Raw genomic sequence first — 26,776 nt, forward strand, 5'->3', positions numbered from 1 at the left:
GTCGCACATGTTGGTGATGACCAGGCCCAATATGTTGTCACCTCTGGTGGGAGTGTTGACCAGTTGATCCAGGGCGTTCGAGTTTATAAGTTCTAGGAAGCGTTGAGCAAGGGAGTTAGTACTTGAGTAGTTCTCCCAGTTAATGTTTGGGTAATTGAAATCACCCAATATTAGGGTGTTTGGTAGGACCTTCATATTTTCCAGTGTCTCTAGAAATGCGGAATGGGGGCACTGGGTCATGGTGGGTGATCTGTAGCAAGCTACAATTTGAATTGCAGTTTTGCCCGTTGTTAGTTGCACATGAATGATCTCTGAGGCATCATGCTGCGCTACTAACCTGGAGGTGTGGGTATCCTTGATGAATATGGATACACCCCTGCCTTTTGTGTTTCGGTCCAGGTTCTGTGGCTGAAAAGTATGGCATGAGTTATAGCTTGGTAGTGGTGGGGTGCCCTGTGGAGCCTTAAACCAGGTTTCTGTTACTGCACAGACATTGATCTAATCTTCCTAATTCCTAAGATCCTACTTACATATAGAAACAGGCAGTGCTGGTGATGTTGGATATAGAAACAGACAGTGCTGGTTATGTTGGATGTTCTCAAGACAAATGCTCTAATGCTCTCATTCTTTCTGTCCTTAAATTGATAACTTTTAGTTATGTACTCACCATAACTTTAGATGTTTGGGATCCATCTCGCCTACATTCTGTACTGATGGGGCTCGGAGCCGATCCCTCGGCTCCGACTCGGCACGCTTATGCTATAGAGCGAGGCCTCTTATTGACTGAGCTATCTTTATCCCAGGATGCACCACCACTAATCCCCCAGATCTTGTTTGTCCGCATTCATGCACACATGCACAACTTGTTTATATAACATTGTTAGATGTTTCAAGATGAAACAACAGGATTCGGACCTTCTGATATCCTCTGATCTCCAAGAAAGGGGGAAGGAGGGTGGGTTATTAGGAATGTAGGCGAGATGGATCCCAAACATCTAAAGTTATGGTGAGTACATAACTAAAAGATGTTATGTGATCCTATCTCACCTACATTCTGTACTGATGGGACAGCGTCCCTAGCACCTAAATCCCGGGTGGCTCATTGGAAAACACTCCTGAGCACTGTGGAACCAAATGAAGCTCATCCTCTAGATGCCACATCCAATTTGTAGTGGGAAATAAAAGTGTGCGGGGAAGACCATGTAGCCGCAGCACAAATGTCACTAATAGCAAGCTTAGAATGAAATGCTATCGAAGTAGCCATAGCCCTTGTAGAATGAGCCTTGACAGAGGTGGAAAGCTCTTTGTTAGAATAAAAATAAGCTTGAGAAATACAGTCCCTGATCCATTTGGCAATAGTGACCTTTGTGACAGCTTTGCCCAATTTGTTATCTGCAAAGGATACAAACAACTGATCTGTTTTCCTTGTTTGTTTGGTCCTGTCTAGATAAAAACGTAACTGTCTATGTACATCTAGTGTGTGGAATATAAACTCCGCCTTGTTAGAGTATTTTGGGAAAAAACTGGAAGCTCTAACGATTGTTGTAAGCAGAAAGTAGAACAAACCTTAGGGACAAAGGAAGGATTTGGTCTGAGGGATACTCTGTCCTTGTGAAAAACCAAGTACGGGGGTTTTACTGACAAAGCTTGAAGCTCTGAAACTCTTCTGGCAGAAGTAATCGCCACCAGAAAAGCTGTCTTCCATGATAGAAACTTTAAATCACATGTAGCTGCCGGTTCAAAGGGAAAAGAGGTCAAGGCGCGTAACACTATATCAAGATCCCATGGAGGTGCAGGATGGGAAATCGGGGGTCTCAATAGAGCAGCACCTTTTAGGAAGGTCTTGCACAATCTGTTGCTCATTAAAGGTGGGTCTATGGATTCGTGAAAATTAGAAATTGCTGCCAATTATACCTTGATGGTAGAAACTGAAGAGCCTTGATTAAAAAGAGAAGTCAGAAATTTTAGTACTTCTGCCACGGGAATAGAAATGGGGTCCAGGCCCCGGAGTTGAGCCCAAATAGCAAATCTTTTCCATTTGCTAGAATACAGTTTCTTTGTAGCAGACTTATGGGCCGAAGATAATATGTGTACAACATCTGAATCCAATGTATGACTCCTGACTATCGTCGAAAGAGGAGGAGCCAAGCCGTCAATTTTAAGGTGTGTAGGGACTGGTGGAATAGTCCCGACTGATGAACCAGTAGGTCTGGTATCTGATCCAGAACCCATGGACCTTGCAGGGCATGTTTCCGGAGATAGGGGAACCACACTTGACGGGGCCAGTAAGGAGCAATTAAGATCATTTTGCTCCCCAAGAGAGATGCCTTTTGAATCACTCTGGGAAGGAGAGGAACTGGAGGGAAGGCATAAAGCAAGCCGGTGGGCCAAGGATGGACTAATGCGTCCATGGGGCTCTTCCCCGGAGTCGGGGTTAGGGAGAAGAATTCTTCGCGCGCATTCAGAGGAGTCGCGAAGAGGTCGCAACACGGAACTCCCCATTTGCTGAAAATCTGACTTGCAACTGTCATATTCAGAGACCATTCGTGAGGAGAGAGAATGGTCCTGCTCAATCTGTCGGCTATCACATTGGACTTGCCCGGTATGTGAGTAGCCACTAGGAAGCGTTTGGTGGAGACTGCCCATTCCCAAACCCTCATGGCTTCTCTGCAAAGAGGATAGGATCTGGTCCCTCCCTGTTTGTTCAGGTACCAAACAACTGACATGTTGTCTGAGTGAATGGCAATCACGCCTTGAGGGAGATAATCGTGGAGGGCTTGAAGGGACAGAAGTACTGCCCTCATTTCCAAGATGTTGATATGAAGCAAAATCTCTTGCGGATGCCATTTGCCTTGGACTGACCTGCCCAGGGAATGCCCCCCCCCCATCTGGGAGGCGTCCGTGGTCAAAGTGGCCACCGGAGGAGGTAGAACAAAGGGTTGTCCCTGATCCAAGTTGGAGGGCACTAGCCACCAGCGAAGGTCCCGTCTGCAAGATTCCGTGATCCATACAAGGTGGTTGAGGGGGAGTTCCTGAAAGGACCACTGAGCTGAGAGGAGCCACTGGAGAATCCTCATGTGCAACCTTGCCAAGGGAACTAGAAGAACCGTGGCGGACATGGATCCCAATAGCTGCAGGACCATTCTGGCTGGGGCTTTGGACCTGGGAAGTAAGGCTCGAACTTGATTTTGTATGGTTTGAATTCTGTCTGTAGGTAGATAGACCCGCATTTGGTTTGAGTCTATCTCTACCCCTATGAATCTTATTCATTGAGATGGCCGCAACACAGACTTTGGCCAATTGAAGGTGATTCCAAGGGAATTTCCCAGTGATATAGTGGCTTGTAGGCTCCGCAGAAGTAGATGCTTGGAGGTGGCAGTTAGGAGCCAGTCGTCTAGATACGGAAACACCTGGAATCCTAGACTTCTCAGGTGAGCAGTCACTACTGCCAAGCACTTGGTGAACACCCTGGGGGCTGTGGTGAGACCAAAGGGCAGCGCACGGAACTGAAAATGACTGCCTCCTAGGCTGAAGCGCAGATGTCTCCTGGACGCTTGATGTACCATGATATGATAATACGCGTCCTTGAGATCTATGGAGCACATCCAAACACCTTTCTCCAGCAATGGGAGAATGGTTTGTAGAGTGACCATTCGGAACTTGGACTTTCTGACTGAACGGTTTAGGATGCTGAGGTCCAAAATGGGCCTCAAGTCCCCGGTCTTTTTTGGCACCAAAAGAATCTTGAGTAAGTCCCTAATCCGATCTGGTCTGCGGGGACCAGTTGGATGACTCCTTTTTGCAGCAGCTTTGAAACTTCTGAGGCTGCGGTATCCCGTTGACTGGGTGGCGGGTCCGGGATTTTTTTGGACTGAGGGGGGGGGGTGAGAGAATGGGATGGAGTAACCTCCGGCGATAATCCGAAGCACCCATCGGTCCTGAGTGATCCCTTCCCAGGCCTTCAGGTGCTTCGAGAAACGACCCCCAACTGGCTCCGGAGCAGCACAGCCGGGCAATCCCTCAGGGACTATGGAAGGCTGAAGAGCCACGAAAGGACTCGCGGTCTCCAGTGTTGCGAGGGCCTCTGCCGCCTCTGGGACGGCATCTTCCGGATGAATTTCCCCCTCCTCTGCCTCTGGAGGGGGAACCTTCCTGCTGAGAGGGGTAAGGCTTCTGAGATCTACGGAACCACATTTTCCCTCCTCTTTTGGCCTTGGGATAAGGCCGAAAGGGAGTGGAAAATCGTGCCCCTACGGCAGTCAGAGTCTTACCTTCCTGTTTACAGCGGGTTAGTGTGTCTTTTACCTTGGGTCCAAACAGGGAGGACCCATCAAAGGGGGCGTTGGCAAATGAAGACTTAAAGGCCTCCGCGAAATGACACTGGCGGAGCCAGGCTTTTCTCCGTAGAGCAATGCCTGTACCCATGCTCTACTCGCCTTCGGCCGCATCTGAAATGAGCCTCATGGACGAGTTCGAAATGGACGACATTGTAGCCAGCTGAGAGCCAACCGTCTGGGCCAGCTCCTCAGGCAGGTTACCCAAGAGGGTATCGGATAGCTCCTTAATCAGATCCCTCTGAAATCTCGTAAAGTCGTCAGGTAGTTCAAGGACCTCAGTGTAAAGGCCGCTGAACTAAGGGTGCGCTTTCGTGCCGATCCATGCTCCTAGACTCCTTATTAGGAGGATGGACGGACGTAGAAGCCTCTGCTACATCTTGCTGGGTAGCAGATGCCACCACCAAAGCATCTACAGCCACACCTTTAGTAAGGAACTCTCTATCAGGGGGCGCCGAGAGAAATTTGTTCGGACGAGTGGGCACCGGTTCCACAGAGTCTGGGTGTTCCCACGCCCTTCGACAGATCAAATCCAAGAGCTCGTCGAAGGGCGGAGACACCCAGGAGGCGGAGGGCTGAGCCCCGAAGGCCTTCAGGAACACCGACTCATCAGCAGAGGGAGGTTTGGACTGCCAGCCGCCTCATTGTTTTAGGGCTTCCAGGATGTCTGCAAAGGAGACATCATCCGAGGACGACTTGGGGGACCCTTCTGCATCATCGAGATCAGTGTCGGATGTCAGAGACTCATCAGGGGAGTCAACATGCTTCCTCTTGCACGATCTCTTCCTGGGAGGTTCTTCCGAAGAGGCTTCAGAAGGACCTCCAGGAGGGGAGAAACCCCAGCGGGGGTAACCTGAGGCCCAGGGGCTCCGCTGTCTAAGGACAGGGGGACTGCCAACGACCCAGTCTCCAAATGTAGGGAAGGAGCTGGGGAAACCGTGGAGGTAGCCAAGGAAGATTTGGCTAAAGCACTCCTCATAGCCCTGAAGGCGGGACCACCAGAATCCTGGGAGGGTCCCACCTCCGTGGCCACAACAGTGGACGGTACTCCCGCCGCCGACGCACCAAGAGGGAGACTTGGGACCGAAAGCATCAATCCCGAAGCCTCCCCCCCAGGGCCGAAGGAAGAAGTCCGTGTACTGAACTCCGACCCGAGGGACGGAGTTGGAGCAAGGGTCGGGCCCGACCCTAACACCTCCACAGGTTCCACCAGCACCGGCTCCAACGGTGCCAAAGCTGTTGGAGGAGGAATCACAGTAGGGGAGTGGACCATCGGCTCCGAAGCCAAATGGGCTGGAGCCGAAACCAGCTTTTGGAACACCGGAGACTGGAAGAGTCGAAGGAGCACCCTGTCGATGTCCGAATCAGACATCTTGGATGATCTCGAGGATACCGATCGGGCCCAAACCGATTTCTCCATCGGCTCCGAAGGGCTCGGGGACCGGCTCCGAAAGGACTCAACAACTATCGGCTCCGAGGAAGGTTTCAAGGAAATTTCCCTTGGTGCCGATAAGGACTTCGGCTCCGAGGGGGAAGAGTCTGAGCCGATAACCCTTATCGGCTCCAATATCAGTGGAGCCGATGAGGGTGACCCGCCTCTCGATGCCCCAGACCTCGGCTCCGAAACCAGAGGGGTCGAGGCTGGAGGCATCGAGGCAGACCATTCCGACCTCGGCTCCAAAGTCCGTGGAGCCGATAGAGAAGTCTGCTTAGTTTTTTTAGCGGTCGGTTCCGACAGACTGGTCGGAGCCGACGCTTTCTTCTTTTTAGAAGGAGACGGAGAGGAAGATAAAGCCTCCTTGAAGGAAGGCTTGATTAATCCTTTGAGGATTAATTTGTTTTTCCTCTCCTGGAGGACTCTAGAAGAGAACGCATGGCATACACTACACGACTCTTGCAGGTGTTTAGCACCTAAGCAATAGACGCACGAGGAGTGGTCGTCCGTTATGGACATTTTAAAACCACACCTCGTGCATTTCTTAAACCTGGAGGGTTTGTGTTCTTTCAACATAACCAAGCCAAAAACACAGTTGTCTACAACTAGAAGAAGGGTTTGACACAAGAAAAAAATATATCCCTACTTTAGTGTTAAAAATTTTAAACTAAAACCTTTTTTTTTTTTTTTTTTTTTTTAAGACAAGACAAACTTTCCACAAAAGAAAGAGAGATAGAGAGGGTCAAGACCCTCTAACTTAAATGGGTACTTGACCCACACACAACAACTAAGGTAGTAGAAACCACAGGGGAAGGCCCCTCTAACTTAAACGGGAACCTTCCCTGACAGGACTAAACACGAAATCCTCAACTAAAACTACCAAAACACACTCGTATACAAAGAATAGCCGTTAAAACAGCTTTTGGATTTAAATGAAGCAAATTACAGACAGGAAAAAGCCTAAATAAATAGTACTTAGCCCAGCCAAGTTGAGACCACGTCTAAGCTCTGTAAGCGGCAAACGAGATCTGGGGGATTAGTGGTGGTGCATCCTGGGATAAAGATAGCTCAGCCAATAAGAGGCCTCGCTCTATAGCATAAGCGTGCCGAGTCGGAGCCGAGGGATCGGCTCCGAGCCCCATCAGTACAGAATGTAGGCGAGATAGGATCACATAACATCACAGTACCATTGATTCATTTCAGATTACATCATTTCTTTCTGGTTCTCAGGCTAACAGATTCTCAAAGGTTAATAGCCCTTGATCTTGCAGATGGTCAGGAAACCAGAACAATAAAAGAATTTATACATGCAGATTCTAGCAATTAACTCTGGCCTCAAAACAACAAGCAGACTTTGTTCATCCAGACATATCGGCTCCGAATTTTGACATCAAAGACATTCATAAAATGCTTGACTTAGCTTTCTTACAGCAGAGTGCACTGTTGTTACATTTTTGCAGTTCAATATCCAATGCAGTCTTTTCACATTTAAGAGAACAAGCCTGTGGCTTACATTAATATTTACAAATGACAGAATTATCTACAAACTTCTATCTGGCTAAGCTGGCAGCCTTCACCTATCTTCACACATCCCTCCCCCCTGGAGAACTCAAGCTAGTTTTTTGACCCTTGAGAAATGTTGCTTGAGAGGGTTAGGTCTATCTGAGTATACCTTACCCCATTCCCTGTCTTGAGAGCCCATCTGAATTGGCATTGCTAATCCCACTGTGGAGCTGCACTGACATATCATATACTTGCAACCCTAGGCTCCATCTTAGCAACTTGGCATTTTTCTGGCTGGCTCTGTGTAACCATGTTAGGGGCTTGTGATCTGTCACTACAGTGAATTTTCTTCCATACAGATAAGGCTGAAGTTTCTGTAGTTCCCACACTATGGCTAGACATTCATTTTCTACAGCTGCATAGCATTTCTCCTTGGGTTGGAGCCTACAACTGAGATAAACCACTGGGTGCTCTTCTCCCTCCTAAGAAATCTGGCTAAGTACAGCCCCCACCCCATGGTTGGAAGCATCCACCTGCACAACAAATTCTTTGCTGTAATCTGGACTGGCTAACACAGGGGGTCCTCCCAAAGCTTCTTTAAGCTTCTGGAATGCCTGCTCACATGCTGTGGTTCACACTACCTTATCTGGCCTGTTCTATCTTGTTAGGTCTGTGAGGGGAGCAGCCATGGTACTATAACTGGGGATGAACTTTCTATAGTACCCTGCTGTCCCTAAGAAAGCCCTAACCTGCTTTTTGGTAACAGGTACAGGCCATGCCTGAATGGCTTCTACTTTGGCAGGTTCTGGCCTGATCTTACACTCCCCACTCTATGTTCCAGGCAGGAGATTTCTGCCATACCCACCTGACATTTGCTCGGCTTAATGGCCATCCTTGCCCTCTGTAGTCTGCCCAGCACATCCCTGACACGTTGAAGGTGCTCTTGCCAGGAATAGCTGTAGATGGCAATATCATCTAGATAAGCAAGGGCAAACCCTCCTGCTCCTGCTAGGATATGATCTACCAGCTTCTGGAAAGTTGTTGGGGCATTTTTCATCCCGAATGGCATATTTGTGAACTCATACAAGCCAAAAGGAGTCACAGAGGCTGACCTCTCCCTAGCACTGGGAGTCAAGGGCACCTGCCAGTAACCCTTGGTAAGATCAATGGTTGTAAGATACTTTGCCCCACCCAGCTGTTCTAGGGCCTCATCTGTCCTAGGCATGGGGTAAGCATCTGACTCTGTGTGACTATTTAATTTCCTGTAGTCTACACAGAACCTGGTGCTGCCATCCTTCTTTGACATTAGCACCACTGGTGAGGCCCAGGGACTGCTGGACATTTGAAACACCCCTACTTCCATCATCTTCTGTATCTCCTCCCTCAGAGTCTGTTTGACTCTCTCTCTCTCAGGCACCCTATAAGGAGCCTGCCTAATAGGCCTTTGGGATCCTGTATCCTGGTTTTCCAGTGAACATGTCCCCAAACTCATGTAACACTGCTCAGATTTCTCGAACTTGGGTAGTAGATAGCTGCTGGGACATTGCTACCCCTTTCACTGAGGTGTCAGTGCGAGCCTCACTGAGGAGATTGTAACATATTATTATCAGAGGGCTAGGCTGACCAGACAGACACCGTACTACTGTATCCGTTAATATTTATTTGTATTAGTACAAATTCTTGCCAAACAGTTAATACTGTCAGAGTTATTTCAATTCTATTATAACACAGCTAGACACATATAACTATAGACTGATGAACACTCAGTCCAAAAACATCACTAAAGAGTGAAACATACTGTCCAGTTTATATACCTTTTTAAATGTCAACCAATGTTATTTTTAATGTCCTTGTGACTTGTTCTGGTTTCTGTTTGAGTCATGAAAAAGTCCATGGTTATTTCTAGCCTGGACAGTTTCTGTTGAAATGACAAATATTATTTTATGTCCTTCTTTGGTTATTTTCTTCCTTGCTGTATTTGAAGACTTCACAAAAAGTCTCTCCATGTCATCTTTGCGTCACTTAAAGTGTCTGTATTTTATTTCATTTATTTCTGCATTTGAAAGCTCACAGAAAGTCAACTTCCTTTTCTCTATAACAGGATGCCATTTACAGTAAGCCCACAGCTATATGTTATTAATATCTAAGCTGAACATTTACAATAAAAGGTCATCACTTAACTGTTCTTGCAAAGCAAGCCATATTATTTTGAAAACTGCTGTTTGGTCTTGCATTTACTGCACACACAGTATAATTTTGAGGAAAGCATTTTAATTTATACAATCTCTATCAGAGATCAATCACCAGATCTCCCTCAGACTCCTCCTGCAATCCACTGCAAATGCTCAGCACAAGGGCCTCCCTATCATGGTAAGGTATCATCATGTTAACATGGGACAATTTATGCCCCTGCCTCCTGCCTAGCAGTTCCACCATGTAGTTAACATCACTTACCTTTCTTACCACCTTGTAGGGTCCCTCCAAAGCTGCTTGCAGCTTGTTGTGTCTGACAGGAATGAGAACCATTACCTGCTGCCCCACAGCATACTCTCTAGCTCGAGCATTCCTGTCATACCACACCTTTCTCTGTTGTTGGGCTTCTGCCAGGTTCTCCTGGGCCAAGCCCAAGAGTTCCCTGAGCCTTGACTGAGGTTTAGGACACATGCCACAACAGACTCCTTGCGAGATTCACATTCACCTTCCCACTCATCATGAATTAAATCTAGAGGTCCCGTCATCCTATGCCCATACAGCAACTCAAAGGGTGAAAAACCTGTAGATTCCTGGGGAACATCTCTGTAAGCAAGCAATAGATGGGGCAAATATTTGTCCCACTCCCTCTTAAACTGGTCTGCAAATGCCCATAGCATGGACTTGATTGTAGAGTTTAACCTCTCAACAAGACCATTAGTCTGGGGATGGTAGGGGGTGGTCTTCAGGTGCTTCACCCCACAGTACTTCCACAGACAAGCCAGCAGGTCTGACATGAAATTGGCACCTCTGTCAGTCAGTATTTCATTTGGGAAACCTAACCTGCTGAAAATCTCTAACAAAGCATTTGCCACATTTTCTGTCTCAATGGAGGACAAAGCCACTGCCTCAGGGTATCGTGTAGCATAATCCACTACCACTAGGATTTGCTTGTTCCTGTGGAACTTGGGATACTCAGAGGCCTCACAATATCCATAGCTACCCTCTGAAATGGCTCCTCAAATACAAGGCAAAGGCATCAAAGGAGCTCTCACCTTGCCTCTTGCCTTGCTACCTTTTGGCACTGCTCACAGGTCCTGCAGTACCCTGTTACATTTCTGGAAATTCCAGGCCAGTAGAAGTTCTGGATAATACGTCTCATAGCACATTTTATGCCCATATGACCTGCAAAGGGAATACCATGGGCTATGGCTAGAAGCACCAGATGGTAGGCTCTAGGCACTACCAACTACTGTACCCTCTTACCTTCTAGCCCTCCCTCAGGGGTCCACTCTCTATACAGTAACCATTTGTCCCAGTAAACAGATTCCCCCTTCCCTTGAGAATCAGGTGACTCACTAGCTACCTGCCTCAGGCCTTGCAATGTATGGTCTGAGAGCTGAGCCTGTCTCAACTCTCTCTTTGTAACACTTCCCAGCTCCCCTTCCACAAGAAGTCTGGCATCCTCTGACAGTGGTGCCTCACTGTCAGCCTGGGTATTACTACTCACCTCTACCTTTGCAGTCCCTCTGTCCAAGGCAACATCAGTACTCACAAGCAGCTGAGGCTCACCTTCAGTTTCACTACTATAGAGTAGCTCCCTCCCTGAAGTAACTACCTCACCAGTCCTGCCTGCAAGTATGCAGTCTGCCTGTGTCTCCCCAGACTCACATGCTTGTCTCCTAGCCTAACTGTGTGTAACTGCATAAGGACATGGTACTGCCTCATCCAAATCCTTCCCTATCAGGACATCTGCAGGATGGCAGTTCGGTACCCTTGTTGTCTCAAGACAACCTACTATTGGCATTTTGTCTTTTCCACTTACTGACTCTCTCACCTCTTGTTCCCCACCTTGCCTCCGTGGACATCTATATGCCACATGGGCCCACTGGTTTCATTCAAAACATTTAACCCTAGGCTCTGGATGCGTACCTGGACTAGTATCTTCCCCTGCTACTGGCAGATTCTGTTGGGGCAGTCTGTGCTGCCCACCATGGGTTCCTTCAGACCCATGAGCAGTACTGGGAGCCCCTTTCCTGTGCAGGGATGCCCTGCTTGCTAGGTATACATCTCCCTTCTTCACCAACTCATCTGAAGTAGCACATTGTCTATCAGCTAACCAGATCTTCATGTCCTCAGGCAAAGTGCTAAGGGCTTGTTTCCTCACCAAAAGGTCTGCTAGCCCTTCGAAAGTGGTGACCTGACATCCACTCACCCTCCTATGAAAATAAGTGCTCAGTTCAGCAACATATTCACACACACTTTCATCTGTCTTGCTTCTGTGCTCATGAAACTTTTTCCTATATGTTTCAGGTCTTAGCTTAAAACATTCTAACAAGCAATTCTTAACAACAGTACAATCAAAACATTCCTGATCAGAAATTTTAGACAACAGAGTTGCAGCTTTCCCATGGAGTAAAAGGGTCATGAACCATACCCAGAGCCTTTGGTCAACATCATACTCTTTAAATACTCTCTCAAACATATGAATGAAAGCATACAAATTATCCCCCTCTTTAAACTGTGGAAGAAATTTACTAACGTTTTCTGCTTCTGGGGTCCAGTTACTCTCTTCCACATTACCTCCATGACTCTGGCGAAGAGTCAGCATCTCCTTCTCATGCTGCCTCTGCCTCTCCTTTTCCTCAGCTTCCAGGTGTAGCAATTTGTCATTCTCCTCAGCCTGCAACTGTCGCAGTTTCTCTTTGTCCTCACTCTCTAGATGCCTCAGTCTCTCAGCTGCTTCTATTTCCAAATGCCTGGCCTCCAACTCAAGTCTTTTTAGCTCCAGATAAATGTTTAAGTCCTCGCAGAAAGGTTGAGCTGTCCATTATCTGAGTGTGGTGTGTCTCCACTGCCAGTCTGATCATCCTCCTGGTTGCTGTTTTCTGATGTGGCTGTGACCAAGGGTGCAATCAGGTCTGCCTTAGTCAGGTTTCCATGTACCAGTCCTCTAGCCTGGCACATCTCAGCCAGCTTGCTCCTTGTCAGCTTTCCATACTCCTCTGCTGACATGCTGCCTGCTCTCCCTGACTAACTAAGCTAACAAAAGAAATAAAACAATTGTAATCTGAACTCCGAGTATTCAACACATGGCTGATTCAGAGTACAAAAACACCTTCAGTGATCACTGTACACAAGCTACAGGAATTCACTCTACCCACACCACTACAAGCCAATTAGTATTTGCCAACCAATTAATATGTGGTGTGGATATCCCACCACTGCCAAACAATTAACATGTGACGCTCGTGCACTGGCCCAGCAAACAAGGAGCCTCAATCCTCACCACTAACACCAGTGAGGGGCATCCATATAGGGAAAAGGATAATAAATACACACACACAGTACGGTACAATTTCCCTTAAGAGCACACAGAGATCACAGTCAGTTTGGTTTCTCCCTTTCCTCCAGGTCCCCAATAAGACTCCCCACTGGCACAGGTATAGGGTCCAGATCTCAGCCTAGTGGGCAAACTAAAACCTCCAGCACCCTCTCTGTCCAACCAGTGCTTTGTGTCCCTGCCCAAGTAGCTGACACACACGCACACACACACACACACACTTTGAGATAAAAGTTTATACAACTACACAGACACTCCAGGGGAAGGCTGGCACAGGTTCTCCAGCTGTGCCCCTTTTACCCAGACTATATGGTAGAAATCACTGCCACCACCTGGCTAATATTTATCAGCTACTCAAAGGTCCTTGAAAGGGTGTCCAATTATTACTGTGCAATATTATTATCCAAATGGAAAGTGTGAACAAACAGTCGAGACTTATCTGGAGTGACATGGTACAGTATCACTATATACATGCAATGTACTCTTAGAGCTTAAACTATCTCTACACAAAACAGCCACAGATGAAAGGTTTAAAAATATTTAATAATAAATAATAAAAACACAAGACAATACTTCTTACTACACAGTGCCAGTCAAGAGTTCAGAGATCACAGAGAAATGTTTAAAATAATACAGAAGAAAAGTTCTGAAATTACAGAAAAACACTTATACGTTCATAGGTAAGTACTAGGCTATTGGCCCTAGGGCCTATATAAGCCTAGCCAAAAGGGTACCCTGGCTTTCGCCATCTAAGACAATTATTTTCCTGTGCCCCTGTCAAGCAGAGCCACAGAAGTGATCCCCGGGGTGAATTTCCTATTTCCCATCCCATCATCAAGATTTTTCTTGACGAGTGCTAATGAGGAGCTTTGTTTGCTATAGATAGGTAGTTTGTTCCAGAGTATGGGAAGTCTCTGGGACAAGAATCTATCCTTCCAGCATGTTCTGTTTATTGTGGTGACAAGGATTAGGTCCCTTGAGCGTGTAGCTCAGAGGGATTGGGATTTCTTTAAGTGAAGCATGTTCAACAGCTCTGGGTTTGACATAGCTTTGTATGTTAGGCAGAGATCACCTCTGAGTAGGTGATATGCGACAGAGTAAAGCTGGAGTTTTTTGAAACGGTTTGTGTAAGGCATCTGTTTGAGGCCAGTAATCTTTTTTGTGAGGTATTTCCTGTGGCCTTTCCAGTTGTTGTAGATGTCTTGTGAGGAACATACCAAAAGGGGCATTGTACTCTATAATGGGTCTAATGAGTGATGAGTAGAGGGGAACAATTGCCTTTTTTTACCTGGATGAGAAACTTTTTATAATGAGGTGTGCCACGTAGAAGGATTTCCTGACTACTGTGGCAATGTGATTATCAAAGGAGAGACTACTGTCCACCTGTGTCCCAAGGTCTCTTATCACACTTTCAGTGTTAAGTAGACTACCGCCTATATGGTAGTTCATGGGTACAGAGTTATTACCAACAGGGATGACAATGCACTTTTTGGCATTGAGCTTGAGGCCATGGCTTTGACACCAGGCATCTGTCTCGGTGAGGCCTTTTTGTAGGATTGTCCACATCTTTAGGAGTTTCGATTATGGCTCCTAGTTTGCAGTTATCTGCGAACTTCATTAGCCAAAGACCTTCTGTGTTAGCCTGTACATTAGAGAAGTAGATACCAAACAGGAGAGGATCCAGGACTGAACCCTGTGGTACTCCACTTGTAACTTGTCTGAAGTCATATTTGGAGTCTGCTACTTTCACAGTGTGGTTTCTGTCAGTGAGCCAGGTGGCAACCCATCTTGTGACATTTATACCTAGTTTAGTGAGTTTATCTATAATTCCAGAGTGGGGGATGGTGTCGAAAGCCTTGGCAAGATCTAGATAGGCTGTGGGAACCACCTTACCCTCATCTACGGCTTTGGTGACTGCTTCAAAGAAGTCTATCAGGTTTAGGAGACATGATCTGCCTTTTACAAACCCAAACTGGGTGGGGTCCAGAGTTGGAGATTACCAATGTCTTTGTTTATAAGTTCCATGATGATATGTTCCATGGCCTTGCAGACCAGGCTCGTAAGGTAGTTGGATCCCCCTTTGTGGAGTGGGATAACTGTTGCTGTGCGACCTTCAGTGGGTACAAAGCCTGAGGTGAAGCTATGATTGAACATGGTATTTAGGTGGGGTGCCAGTTCATTCTGTAGTTCATGTAGAATGAACTGGCACCACACCTAAGTACCATGTAAAATCACAGCCTCACCTCAGGCTATGATTGAACATGGTACTTAGGTGGGGTGCCAGTTAGTTCTGTAGTTCATGCAGAACGCAGCCTGGGATGTTGTCAGGTCCCATGGATGCCGTGTTCTTGGCTTTGGAGAGTGTGTTTTTTACCTGTGCAGCCGTGATTACAGGAACTTTGCATTCTTCCAGTATAGAGATGGACCCTTTAGGGGGTGAGAGGGGGGTAAAGTTAGCACTGAACCCATCTGCCAGGATGTTGGCAATATCAGTTGGCTCTGTATATTTAGTGCCATTGTGCTGTAACTCAGAGCAGATCTGAGTGTTGCCACTGAGATTCTTGACATAGCTATAGAATGCTTTGTAGTTGTCTTTAGAAACAGTGGCAATTTTGTTTTCATAACTAGCTTTGGAGGATTTTATGAGGGATTTCAACTTCTTACTGAGGCTGACCACAGAGCTCCTACAATCATGGGATTTTACTCTTTTTTGCAGCAGTTCCTTTCTCTGTTGTAGAGTTTGTTTATAGCATGGGACCTCCAGATTTCCTTCCTTTTTTTGGAAAATAGCATCTTGGTTCTGTTAGGGATAGCACGATCCATGCACTCGTGCAAGTGCTTATAAAGTACATTTGTGTAGGATTCAGCAGTCGTACCTCTATTGTTCATCTGCATGGGTGTCGTGAAGTTTTCCACTTCTGTCTTTGGCTTTGGAGAAATTTTTTACAGTGGTTTCCCTAATGGGGGGTGGGGGGGGGTGGGGGTGGGATGTGGATGTCTAGGGTGATTAGCTTGTGGTCAGATCTGACCAACGAGGAACTGACCTCTGGTGTGGAACACCGGTCGCCCATGTTGGTAATGACCAGGTCTAGGATATTGCTGCCCCTGGTGGGAGTGTGGATAAGCTGATCCAAGGCATTGGAATTTTATGAATTCCAGAAAACGTTGAGCAAAAGAGTTGGTACATGAGTAGTTTTCCCAGTTAATGGTGGGGTAGTTGAAATCACCCATTATTAGGGTGTTAGGTTGTACCCTAATATTTTCCAGTGTATCAAGAAATGGGGAGTGGGAATCCTGGGGCATGGTGGGGGATCTGTAGCAAGCTACAATCTGGATTGCGGTCTTGCCCAGCGTTAGTTGCACTTGGATAATCTCGGATGCATTATGCTGAGCAACTAGCCTGGAGGTATGGATATCCTTAATGAATATGGACACGCCTCCACCTTTAGTGTTTTGGTCTAGGTTAGGTGTCCGAAAGGTGTGGTATGAATTATAGCCTGGTAATACATGGGTGCTCCCTGGAGCCTTGAACCAGGTCTCTGTCACTGCACAGATGTCGATGTTCTCCATTTTAAGGAGTGCCTCGAGTGAGTGCATTTTGAGGTTTAGACTTCTAGCACTGAGTAGCATTACCCTCACATTTTGCTTGCTTGTACCGGTTATGGTGGTGAATTTGTCATTTGAACCTTGCCTAAAAAGGCACTATAAGGGTGGCAAAAGCCTTAGCCAGTATCTGGAATCCCAACGGCGACAGGTGCAGGCCATCTCTGGCAGACAGATACTGGATCCCCTTGGAATGACACCAGAAGCTTGGCTAATTGCTGAAGTCAATTATTTTGTCCTTGTACTGTGGTATCATTCTGGGTGATGGCTGGATGCTACTAGTCTAATCTTCCTAATTCCTAGCTATTTCTAAGAGAAACACTATCTTGTTTTTACTACAACAATGTATTAACATGTACCTGCTTAACTTGTATGTAATTGTACTCTACATGTGGAGCTTTTCTCCCCGGGCCTCCGCTGAAAATGGACATATATCCAGTCGGATTTATCCCGGTCAACAAATGTAAAATAAAATAAATAAATAAATAAATAAACACTAAAGGCTAAGATCCTACTTACATATGGAAACAGGCAGTGCTGGTGATGTTGGATGTCTTCAAGACAAATGCTCTAATGCTCTCATTCTTTCTGTCCTTAAATTGATAACACAGTACCACTGATTCATTTCAGATTACATCATTTCTTTCTGGTTCCCAGGCTAACAGATTCTCAGAGGTTAATAGCCCTTGATCTTGCAGCTGGTCAGGAAACCAGAACAATAAAAGAATTTATACATGCAGATTCTAGCAATTAATTCTGGCCTCAAAACAATACGCAGACTTCCTTCATCCAGACATATCGGCTCCGAATTGTGACATCAAAGACAGTCATAAAATGTTTGACTTAGTTTTCTTACAGCAGAGTGCACTGTTGTTACATTTTTGCAGTTCAATATCCAATGCAGTCTTTTCACATTTAAGAGAACAAGCCTGTGGCTTACATTAACGTTTACAAATGACAGAATTATCTACAAAATTCTATCTGGCTAGGCTGGCAGCCTTCATCTATCTTCACAACTAACATCAGATCATCCCTTTCCAAGAAAGTGAGAGGGCGTCCACCTTCCACACCACAGGACCTGGTAAAAACAGAGGAAGTTGATTGTTCAGAGGTGAGGCAAAGAGATCTCCTTGATGAGTACCCCACTGGTGAACAATGTCCAGAAACACATCCCTGTGAAGCATCCATTCATTGGATTGAGTGAAGGACCTGCTCAGATTGTCTGCCACAACGTTCTGATCTGAAGGGATACAAACTGCCTGAAGACTCACTTGACAGCCAGATCCCATACCAGAAGTGCCAACTGGCAAAGAAGGTAAGATCTTGTTCCCCTCTCTTTGTTGATATACCACATAACTGTGGTATTGTATGTGAATAAACATGACCAAGCTCCAAAGGACGATGAAACCAGAAGAAATGTTCCTTTATTCAACAATAGTTTAACGCTTTAGTTCATATCCATTAAAACTTCAACAAAACAATAGCATCCTCCCTCACACATATCTTTTATATACAACAGGCCCCTAGTCATGTGACTCATCCCATTCAATTAACAATTATAAATATTAGGATTACAACTAGTCCTAAGACCATAAAATGCATTCAAACCAAACTTTAAAATATGTAAAAATGTTAAATAACATAATTTCTTAATTTTAAAATGGGTACTAAAGAACAACTCTCATTTAAACCCGGGTACAAAGTTGCATTTGATTTAATCTGCCACTGGGTTTCTTTAACTTTCAGGTGTTCTTCAGTAACTTTTCTTTGCATATCCATCTTTATAAAATCTAAAACAAAAAAAATTAAAATTATGAGAGTTACATTTGGAAATGTGCTTGGAGGGTGGCCTAATGGTTAAGGTGTTTGCCTTACAAACACAAGGTACAGGGTTTGAATCTCACAGGGGATAACTGGCTAGGCTTAAAATGGCTCGCAAGAGCAGTTAGCCTAGTACTAGCCTATGAACCTATGAACCTATACAAGGCATTGATTGATTTTCCGTTTTTAATATCCGAAAAATGCTCATACATATGAGCCTCTTAGAAGTCATTCCCACATGAAAACATGGGCACTCATTACACTGTTCTACATACACCAACATACACCACATTACTAGTGTTGCAATTATAATACTCCTTACTTGTGTACTTAGTGTCCTGAATGGTAACACTATCTCCTAACAATATGTATTTACACTGCCTACAGGTACCACAGCTGTAGGTGTCTATTTTAGTTCTACTTGGTACTGTTGGAGTCCTCTCCAACAGTTGTTTAAAAGTTGCATCCTTTCTATAACCTATCATGGGTTTAGGTCGTAATTTATCAAGAATATCTGGATCCGTGGAAAATATCCACCAATACTTGAAAATAATATTGGTAATATAAGAGGTGTCCAAACAATAAGCAGTAATAAAAACCCTACTAGACCAGGCAGACTTGTCTGCAGGGATAGACATTACTGCTCCTTCACTATTCAAAATGGGTGTGTACATACCCATTTCTCTTTTTCTCACTTCTTCTTCTTCTTTCGGCTTTTCCCGGTTACAGGTCACCACAGCGGATCACCTGTCTGCTCATGATTGGCAGTTTAGTTTTACGGTGTCCAGTTGCCAGCCCAGTGCTCAACCTTCCACTGAAGGCATACACACACACGCATACACACTTAGGGCCAATTTATACTGTCTAATCCACCTACATGCATGCCTTTGGGATGTGGGAGGAAATCAAAGCACCTGGAGGAAACCCACGCTACCGCAAGGAGGACATGCAGACATAGCACAGAAGGCACCCCAGCTGAGGATCGAACTGGAGAACCTCTTGCTGTGAGGCAGGAACGCTAACCGTTAAACCACCGCAGCCACCCATTACTCTTTTTCTCATTTCTTCTATTAAAATATGCATTACAAATTCTTCAAGATACCCCCTGGCAATGAACATCCTTACCATTTTATTACAGGAGTTTGAAAAGTTACTTAAATATAAGCGTTCGGACTGGTGGCAAAGAAGTTCTGAGCATGGTACGCCTGAGTGTCACCTTTATGCCCTTATGCTACGCGAGGAGTGTTTGAGTGACGTTCAACATACCTTAATGGTAGGTTTTGGTAGACTGGCCACTGACCAGATGTCGGGTTTTCACAGCAGGGAATCCCATATGTGATGAATGCTGCAGAGGTGAATGTAAGAACATCTATATTTAAGAAAACACTTTTGCCTGAGCTTCATCACGTTCATCTAATAGAGTGGTTTATGCTTTGATCTATTTACACACACACACACACACACACACACACACACACACACACACACACACACATACACAAATATATATGTTTGCATACATATATATGTGTGTGTGCATATGTGATGTTATGAGGTAGTGCCATCTGTGCCAGGGAGAGTAGGACAGTACATGTGTACATATGCCAGCATAACTAGCTGGAGTTTTGTAAATAATTTTATGTTATTTGACTATCACACTGATTTGTACAGATGTTTGAGTTAAAATATATCTGTAAAGTTACTTGTGTTAAAAATGCATCAACAGTAGGTCCTGCTGGACAGGAAGAATGTGGTTGTATTGTTGTAACTGATCAAATGTGTATGTTTATCAGAGAACCCTGGAAGGGTGGAAAGTTTGAAACTGCGTTATAGCTTTCAGATGCTGCCACAGAACTTATCAAAGCTCTGTGTGTTTATTGTACTAGAGTCAGATGACCAGAGGTGATGTCATCCCCTAACCAGCATCTAGTTTCTTTGGAACTCTTGCAGAAGCACTTTGAAACCTGATGGGAAAGATTTCTGACAGGATATATATCTCACACATCCATGCAGACAAGGACAGACATCATCTGGTTTTTGTTGTGGTAAAACAGCACACATCAGCTTGCCTTGCTTTAGTACGTAGTCAGGGAACAGTAATTCTTTAGTCAGTCAGGGACATTTAGTGAGACTAGTTTAGTATTGTTTTCTGCATCTGTGAGAAACCATCCAGTTGTTTTATTTTTTTAATTCTCTGTGGTTGAAACTCTGTAGTTTATTGTATTCAGTATTCTTCTGTTTTCTCTTTTATTATTTATCATTAAATATTTTAATACCTTTCATTGTGGCTGGTCCTTTAGAGAATACTTTTAACATCTTGAGAGTACTTATGCTTGTTTTAGTGACACTGTGGCCACTCCCAAAAGCCTTGCTGCTTTGGTCACAACCTACCATTTGTATTAGTATTAATTTTACACAGTATAATTGAGTACCCTTTGTAAGAGCCTTAGGGTAGCTGACTGCTGGCTGCAGGATTACCTCAGAGTATGGACAGAAAGGGACACAGCTAGTAAATCTGTACTGGCTTTTCCCACGTGTGTATGTGTGTGGGAAACTCAGATATCCAAGTGTGTGTGTCAGCTACTGGGAACAGTGACACAGAGCTCCAAAGTGGTCAGTGTGGAGTTTTCTGTGGATTTGGAGAGAGAAAGAGAGTCCAGCCCCAGGTCTGCAGCATGCTCCCTGTGTGCTCTTATGGGAAAGTGTGCTTAGTGCAGGGAGCTGCATCTGAAAATACTGTGTGAATCCATCTTTGCTCTTAGTGACCGTCCCTCACCAAAGTCATTGGTGAGGATTGAGTCTCCTTGACTTCTGCCTGGAGTAAGGACTCATCACAGTACATATATATTTATATATATGTATATGTATACATACACACACACACACACACACACACACACACACACACACACACACACACACACACACATATATATCTACACACACACACACGTATATGCACGAGTGAGTGTGTTTGTGTGTGTGTGTGTGTATATATATATATATATATATATATATATATACATATGTGTGTGTGTGTACATTTATATACATCTATGTATATGTTTTTTTATCTCAAGATGGATACAAATCAACAATTATAAACAGTAACTGTCATGAGTTTGAAAATGTGTTTTACCTCATGATGTGCACAAACTTAAAACAGCAACATTCAGTTATTTGAAAATGTTTTCTACTACTCATTTGGGACTTGGAGTTTCCTTTCATTGTTAAGAGTGAGAAAGGGGGGCCAAACACTAGCCTCCAAATTTAATTAACAGCCCACACCCATACTGATTACATAAGCCTCTTACATCATCTAACCTCACCCTGGGCCCCATGTAACCATCTCAGAAGATTGGTTAATTGCCCTTCCACCTGATCCCTCCCAGTTCCCAGCCCTTTATCTATCCAGGGACAAAGCTATCTAGCCCTGTTTTGCACTGGCCCAGCCACCTGGAACCTGAAGAAAGGAAGAATATGAAAAGAGGAGCCCTCACTAACTGCTACACTCAGGAAGAAGCTAGAAAGTGAAGACCCCAGAATGAACACCATATAAACTTGCTCTGCGACCAGGAGCATTCTTCCTCTCACCGCAGCTACCCCACAGCAACTAGGTAAAGATACTCTAGCCACTGCATTTAACAACATTTCTTTTCTTTGCAGTACACTGAAAATTGTGATCCCAGGTCTCCACTCCACACTGTTGTATTCTTTACACCACAGGCACAGTTTGCCTATGCACAAAGAAGATCTGAGACTTTTATTTTGATTAAAGGTTTTTTATACGCTGCAGTTCACCACTTGGTGGATTTTTATTCCATATGAACAGAAAGCCTATACAAAAGCTTTTGATGTCACAAACTTTACATACATTTTTTCTCCTACTTGTGCAAATCCATAAGCTCTGTAAAAATGAACACTCTGACATGTTTCCACTGTAAGCTATTTCTCTGGATGCATGTATTGTTCAAAAAATGGCAGTCACCTAGTATATCTCTAAGTTACTACTTCCCTTGCATATAAAATGTCTGTCATCATCAGGAAGAAGAATGGGGACTGGTCGCACCGATCATGTGCATTTGCCTCTTACAAGCAGGCATTGTAAACCTTTTTGCTATAAAAGAGAAGATTAGCCCTTCATAATGTATTTCAGGAGATATGAGCCCCATAAAAATGGGCACATCCTATTGTATTATATGTGATACAAGCATTAATAACGACAAGTCAGACTGGCAAAAGTTATATAATAATCTTTTCATAATTAACTCCAAGGAATATGAGCCTCACAAAGGCAGACACTGCCTCTCATATTACATGTGTTACAACACAGACTACTAAAGTCTGGTGATAGCCTCATGAAAGCAGACATTTTCAGTGATCAAAGTGTAAACCACTCTATTAGATGGACCTGATGAACCTTAGGTGAAAGTGATTTCTTAACTATAGTTCTATAGTGGCAGCTCAAGGTATGCTGTCATGTTTTCTTTGTTAAAAATAAAAATGAAAACTTTGTAACTAAGAATGAGGTTTCGCAGGCTGCTGAGCTGGTAAATCCTCACAGGTCTTTCTGGAATATTCAAATAAGGGACTAACCTCTTAAGTGTTGGGATTGGCTCCTTGTTATCCCTCTCCTAGATTTTCCTGCAATCTGCGTCCCTGGACTCTCCCACCATCGTCTGTAACTGCCTTTAAATAACTGACCTGTTGAATGTAATGTATTAGAACAAGAACACCTGTCCCTCTACCTACTTAACTGAATAAACTACTTGAAACTTCAACAAGGCATCTTTATTCCTCCCACAGGGAGGGTATCAGATACAGAGTCTCCTAGATCTGCTAGCTAAAGTGATTTTCTCTGGACAAATCCTTTATACTCTGTTTCTTGTTAGTTCTGTCACCCTGTGGGTCACAGGTGGGGTATCAGACTCAGATTACCACTGTTTTCATTAAAGAACGGGGATTGTTGGTTCACTGCAATCTCTGGGGAGCTGCTATAATACATGTGCACTTGCTGAATCCCTTAACTTAGAAACATAAATACCTTCTGCACTCAGTAATTCTGATCAAGGAAGACATATTGGAGGTCCAAACAGCGCATTCAGTCTTGTTATAGGAAAGGAAGGACAGGTTGCATTCTGACTATTCAAAATGCTTCTTTTGGGATAAAGATGTAAATGCCACTGAGATCCAGTATGGGGATAATGGTGTTTGCTTTCTTTGGTACTAAACACGAATATGAAATAAAATCCTAAGCCTTTTTGGTCTGGTAGGGAATCCTGAAACGCTCTTTTCGTAAACAAGCTTAAGTCTTTCTTCCTTGCTCTTCACATTTGATGGGGCAGAAAGTTTTTCAAGGGTACTGATGGAATGTGGTGAAGGGAAGAGAAACATGAATATAGTGTACCATCTGGTTATTATTTCCTTGACCTAACCTATTCTAGGCAATCTCTTTTCCAAGCCTTTAGGTGTAGAGAAAATTATCCTTGACTGCCTCCTTAGTAAGAAAAACAGACAGTCAAGGTCTCCAAACTGCTGTTTTCTCTCTCGGCTGACTGTGATCTCCTGGAGATCACTACGAACCTTGACTTTTGGGTTGGTGGCCCTGCTGGAAGCCAGTCTGAGGAGATCAGCTTGTTGAACCACTGTCATGTCTCTGCTGCTGTTGATGATGTGTGCCATGTCTCAGGCACATGTGGCTTTGGCTCTGTTTTCAGTTATAAAATCACTGTGGAGGGTAAAACTGGATATCCTAATCAGTGTTGGTCTTGCCCTGATTTTAAATGTTCTCTAGGGCCTGCTAAACATTGCCAAAAAGCAAATGTCTATTAAAAGGGGGAGTCTAGAAAAGTCAGATTCATATCCTCACCAAAATCCATAAGATATAGCCAGGAGTCTAGGTACAAAACACGGTCCATGAGGCTCCTTATACTAGAAGAGACAGTGACCTATGTCTTCAGTATTCCTTCAGTAACACATCTGGTAACCCATTCAACACATGATGCTTTCCATCCTTTAGTTCCCTTTGAAAATAAGCGATGTATTTTAGATAGCATACAACTATATTTACATTTGAGGACAAACTCTGGAGTCTAAAGATATCTCATTAGCAGTATACTAGACAGACAGCATAGACTCCAAAGTTCTGAGCAAAACAAAAATAACTACTTACCACTTTCATACTTGCAGTTAGTCAGGCTTATTGTGACATACCTGAAGTTAAAAAAATCAGTTAACAATTAGACACACTGGAATCTAAATTCATTAGACAAAGTATTTACTAAAACAGTATGATTAAGCAACCAAAAATCAATGCAGTGATGCCATATTACCAAAAAGAAATAAACAAAGTGATATCCTGTTTGTTAAAACTGTTCTGAAATGCTAATCTGTCAATATGCACATGCATGTATATTTTAACATATTTTACATGTTCATTCATGTTATCATAGCTGGATTTTACATGGTGGAATAGGAAACTGGGAACATGATAAAATAGGAAAATAACATAAAACAGCCACCCTGTTCTGATCTACTATCTACAGCATCCTGTATATTATACTGGATCATAGACATGGGCAATAAAGCATAACAGCAAAGAATGCTGACCTAGACAGCGGCTTGTTTTATTACAGCATTCACAAAACAATGTACAGGGGTTACTATGTAATGTTGTTGTTGTTGTGTCTTTTGGCTTTTCCCGGTTAGGGGTCGCCACAGCAGAACTCCGGTCCGCTAATGATTGGCAATAGATTTGTATGTGCCGAGTTGCCGGCCCTGATGCACAACCTTCAACGAAGGCATGCCCATTCACGCATGTCTCCACACATAAGACGCACTAGCTGAGAATCGAACAGGGCAACGTCTTACTGTGCGGCGACAACGCTACCGCAGCACCACCACCGCAGTGGGTTACTATGTAATATGTCCAAAAAAAAAACAAGAAAAAAAGACAAAGCAAAAAAAGGAACACCATGCAAATAGTGGTTTCCTGTTCAGTGCTGTATCCTTATTCTATAAAAATAATACTTGAAGTATCACTTTATAATTGTTATTCTTTCAGCTTACCATTCTCAAATGCCCAGTGAACCTTCTCATGCTTCTCCATCAAGATCATGATGTGAAAAACTAATGCTGCTTTGAACTGTGTCGTATATCATTTACTGTAAGTTAAATCCAAATTATATGAATTTGCAGACTTACTGAGGCTATTACGTATTAAATTTATCTACTTTCTTTATATTGATCACTGCTGCAGTAGCCTAAGCTATACGGGTTATATCCTGAATAGGATATAATAACTGCCCAGCTTCCAAATCTTCAGTGCAACTTTCTCAAACCCAAACCATTAGTCAGCTTAAGCTGAGTTGACCTAAGATATTTTTGGGTGCCAAGCCCTTCAGAGCTTTCCTGTTGCAAAAAAACTTCCACATATAATTTTAAATGTTTAAACTTACTTTATATTTTAGGCTAGGAATATGTGTTTTTATTGACTATCACATGACTTTACTGTACGTTTAAACAAGTGTGTACTTTTGTTTCTGAAAGTTTAAAGGTTTATTTAAACATTCTAAAACCGTTTTTTTTTTTGTTTGTTTTTGTGGGAAAATGTGTTTAAATTACTTGTTGGGGCTGGTATTAGATTGTTTTTTATTGTGTTTTTACAGGGAAAAACTTACTTTTTACTATTTTTAAAAATTTACTGGATTGTGCTGCTTGGTTTTCCCAGGAAACAAGCACCATTTTTAGCCTGACTATAGAACAAACTGCCAGTCCCACTGTCAGTGCTTCTTCCAGTCACAAAAAGAAAAAGTTAATAAAACTGTCTTTGCCACCACAGCAGGCTAGTAATTTGCTTCAGACACAGGTGGATGACTCTACTGTGGTCAAAGCTGGTTCCTCAGACCACTCATCTTTTTCCCCGGATCCTTCTGTTGTTGTCCATACTGCCAATATAGACCAGGGGTTAGCCATGTCATCTAAGTCTGTTGGGGTCCCCTCAGCAGGCAAGGGAGAGCCACTCTTGTTGGTTTTAGCACAATTGAAGAAGCCATTTTGCATAGAACCTGTAGGACTAGTTTGGCAGAAACCTTTCTCTTTTTGATCAGCATCCTTACCTAACACCGAAGATTGTGTACTCTTTCTTGGGGAAGCTTCGCTAACATGATTATTGTGTTTATTTGTGCTCCTATGAAAACCAAAGACTGACATGGCTCTACAGCAGATTTTTTGTAATTTATGGTGATTCCAAGGGATGAACAAAGTTGAAGGGCATAGTCCCTGGCTTTCTGAAGAAGATGCCTGGTCGAGGCGGAGATGAGCTAGTCGTCCAGACATAGAAACACATGGAATCCTTTGCATCTCAGGTGAGCTGCTACTACTGCCATGCATTTAGTGAATACTCTGGGGGCTGTAGTGAGACCAAAGGGCAAAGCTCAAAACTGGAAGTGATTGGCTCCTATCCAGAAGTGTAAAAACCTCCTGGATCGCCTGCTCATTAGAATGTGGTAGTACGCATCATGAAGGACTATAAAGCACATCCAACTG

General features: G+C 44.0%; 1 protein-coding gene across 1 annotated transcript in view; it reads right to left on the bottom strand.

Annotated features, from left to right (window-relative positions):
• The window catches only part of LOC122807215 (tubulin polyglutamylase TTLL13-like), a 2,572,017-nt gene that overhangs the window by 1,875,450 nt on the left and 669,791 nt on the right, over positions 1 to 26,776 (bottom strand). The window contains exon 3 of the mRNA XM_044078283.1: positions 24,402 to 24,442. Within this exon, the coding sequence (XP_043934218.1) occupies positions 24,402 to 24,442 (41 nt within the window). The remainder of the gene's footprint in view (positions 1 to 24,401; positions 24,443 to 26,776) is intronic.

This window comes from Protopterus annectens, chromosome 7.part0 (assembly GCF_019279795.1).
Source record: "Protopterus annectens isolate FY-2018-M chromosome 7.part0, PAN1.0, whole genome shotgun sequence".
NCBI lineage: Eukaryota > Metazoa > Chordata > Ceratodontiformes > Protopteridae > Protopterus > Protopterus annectens.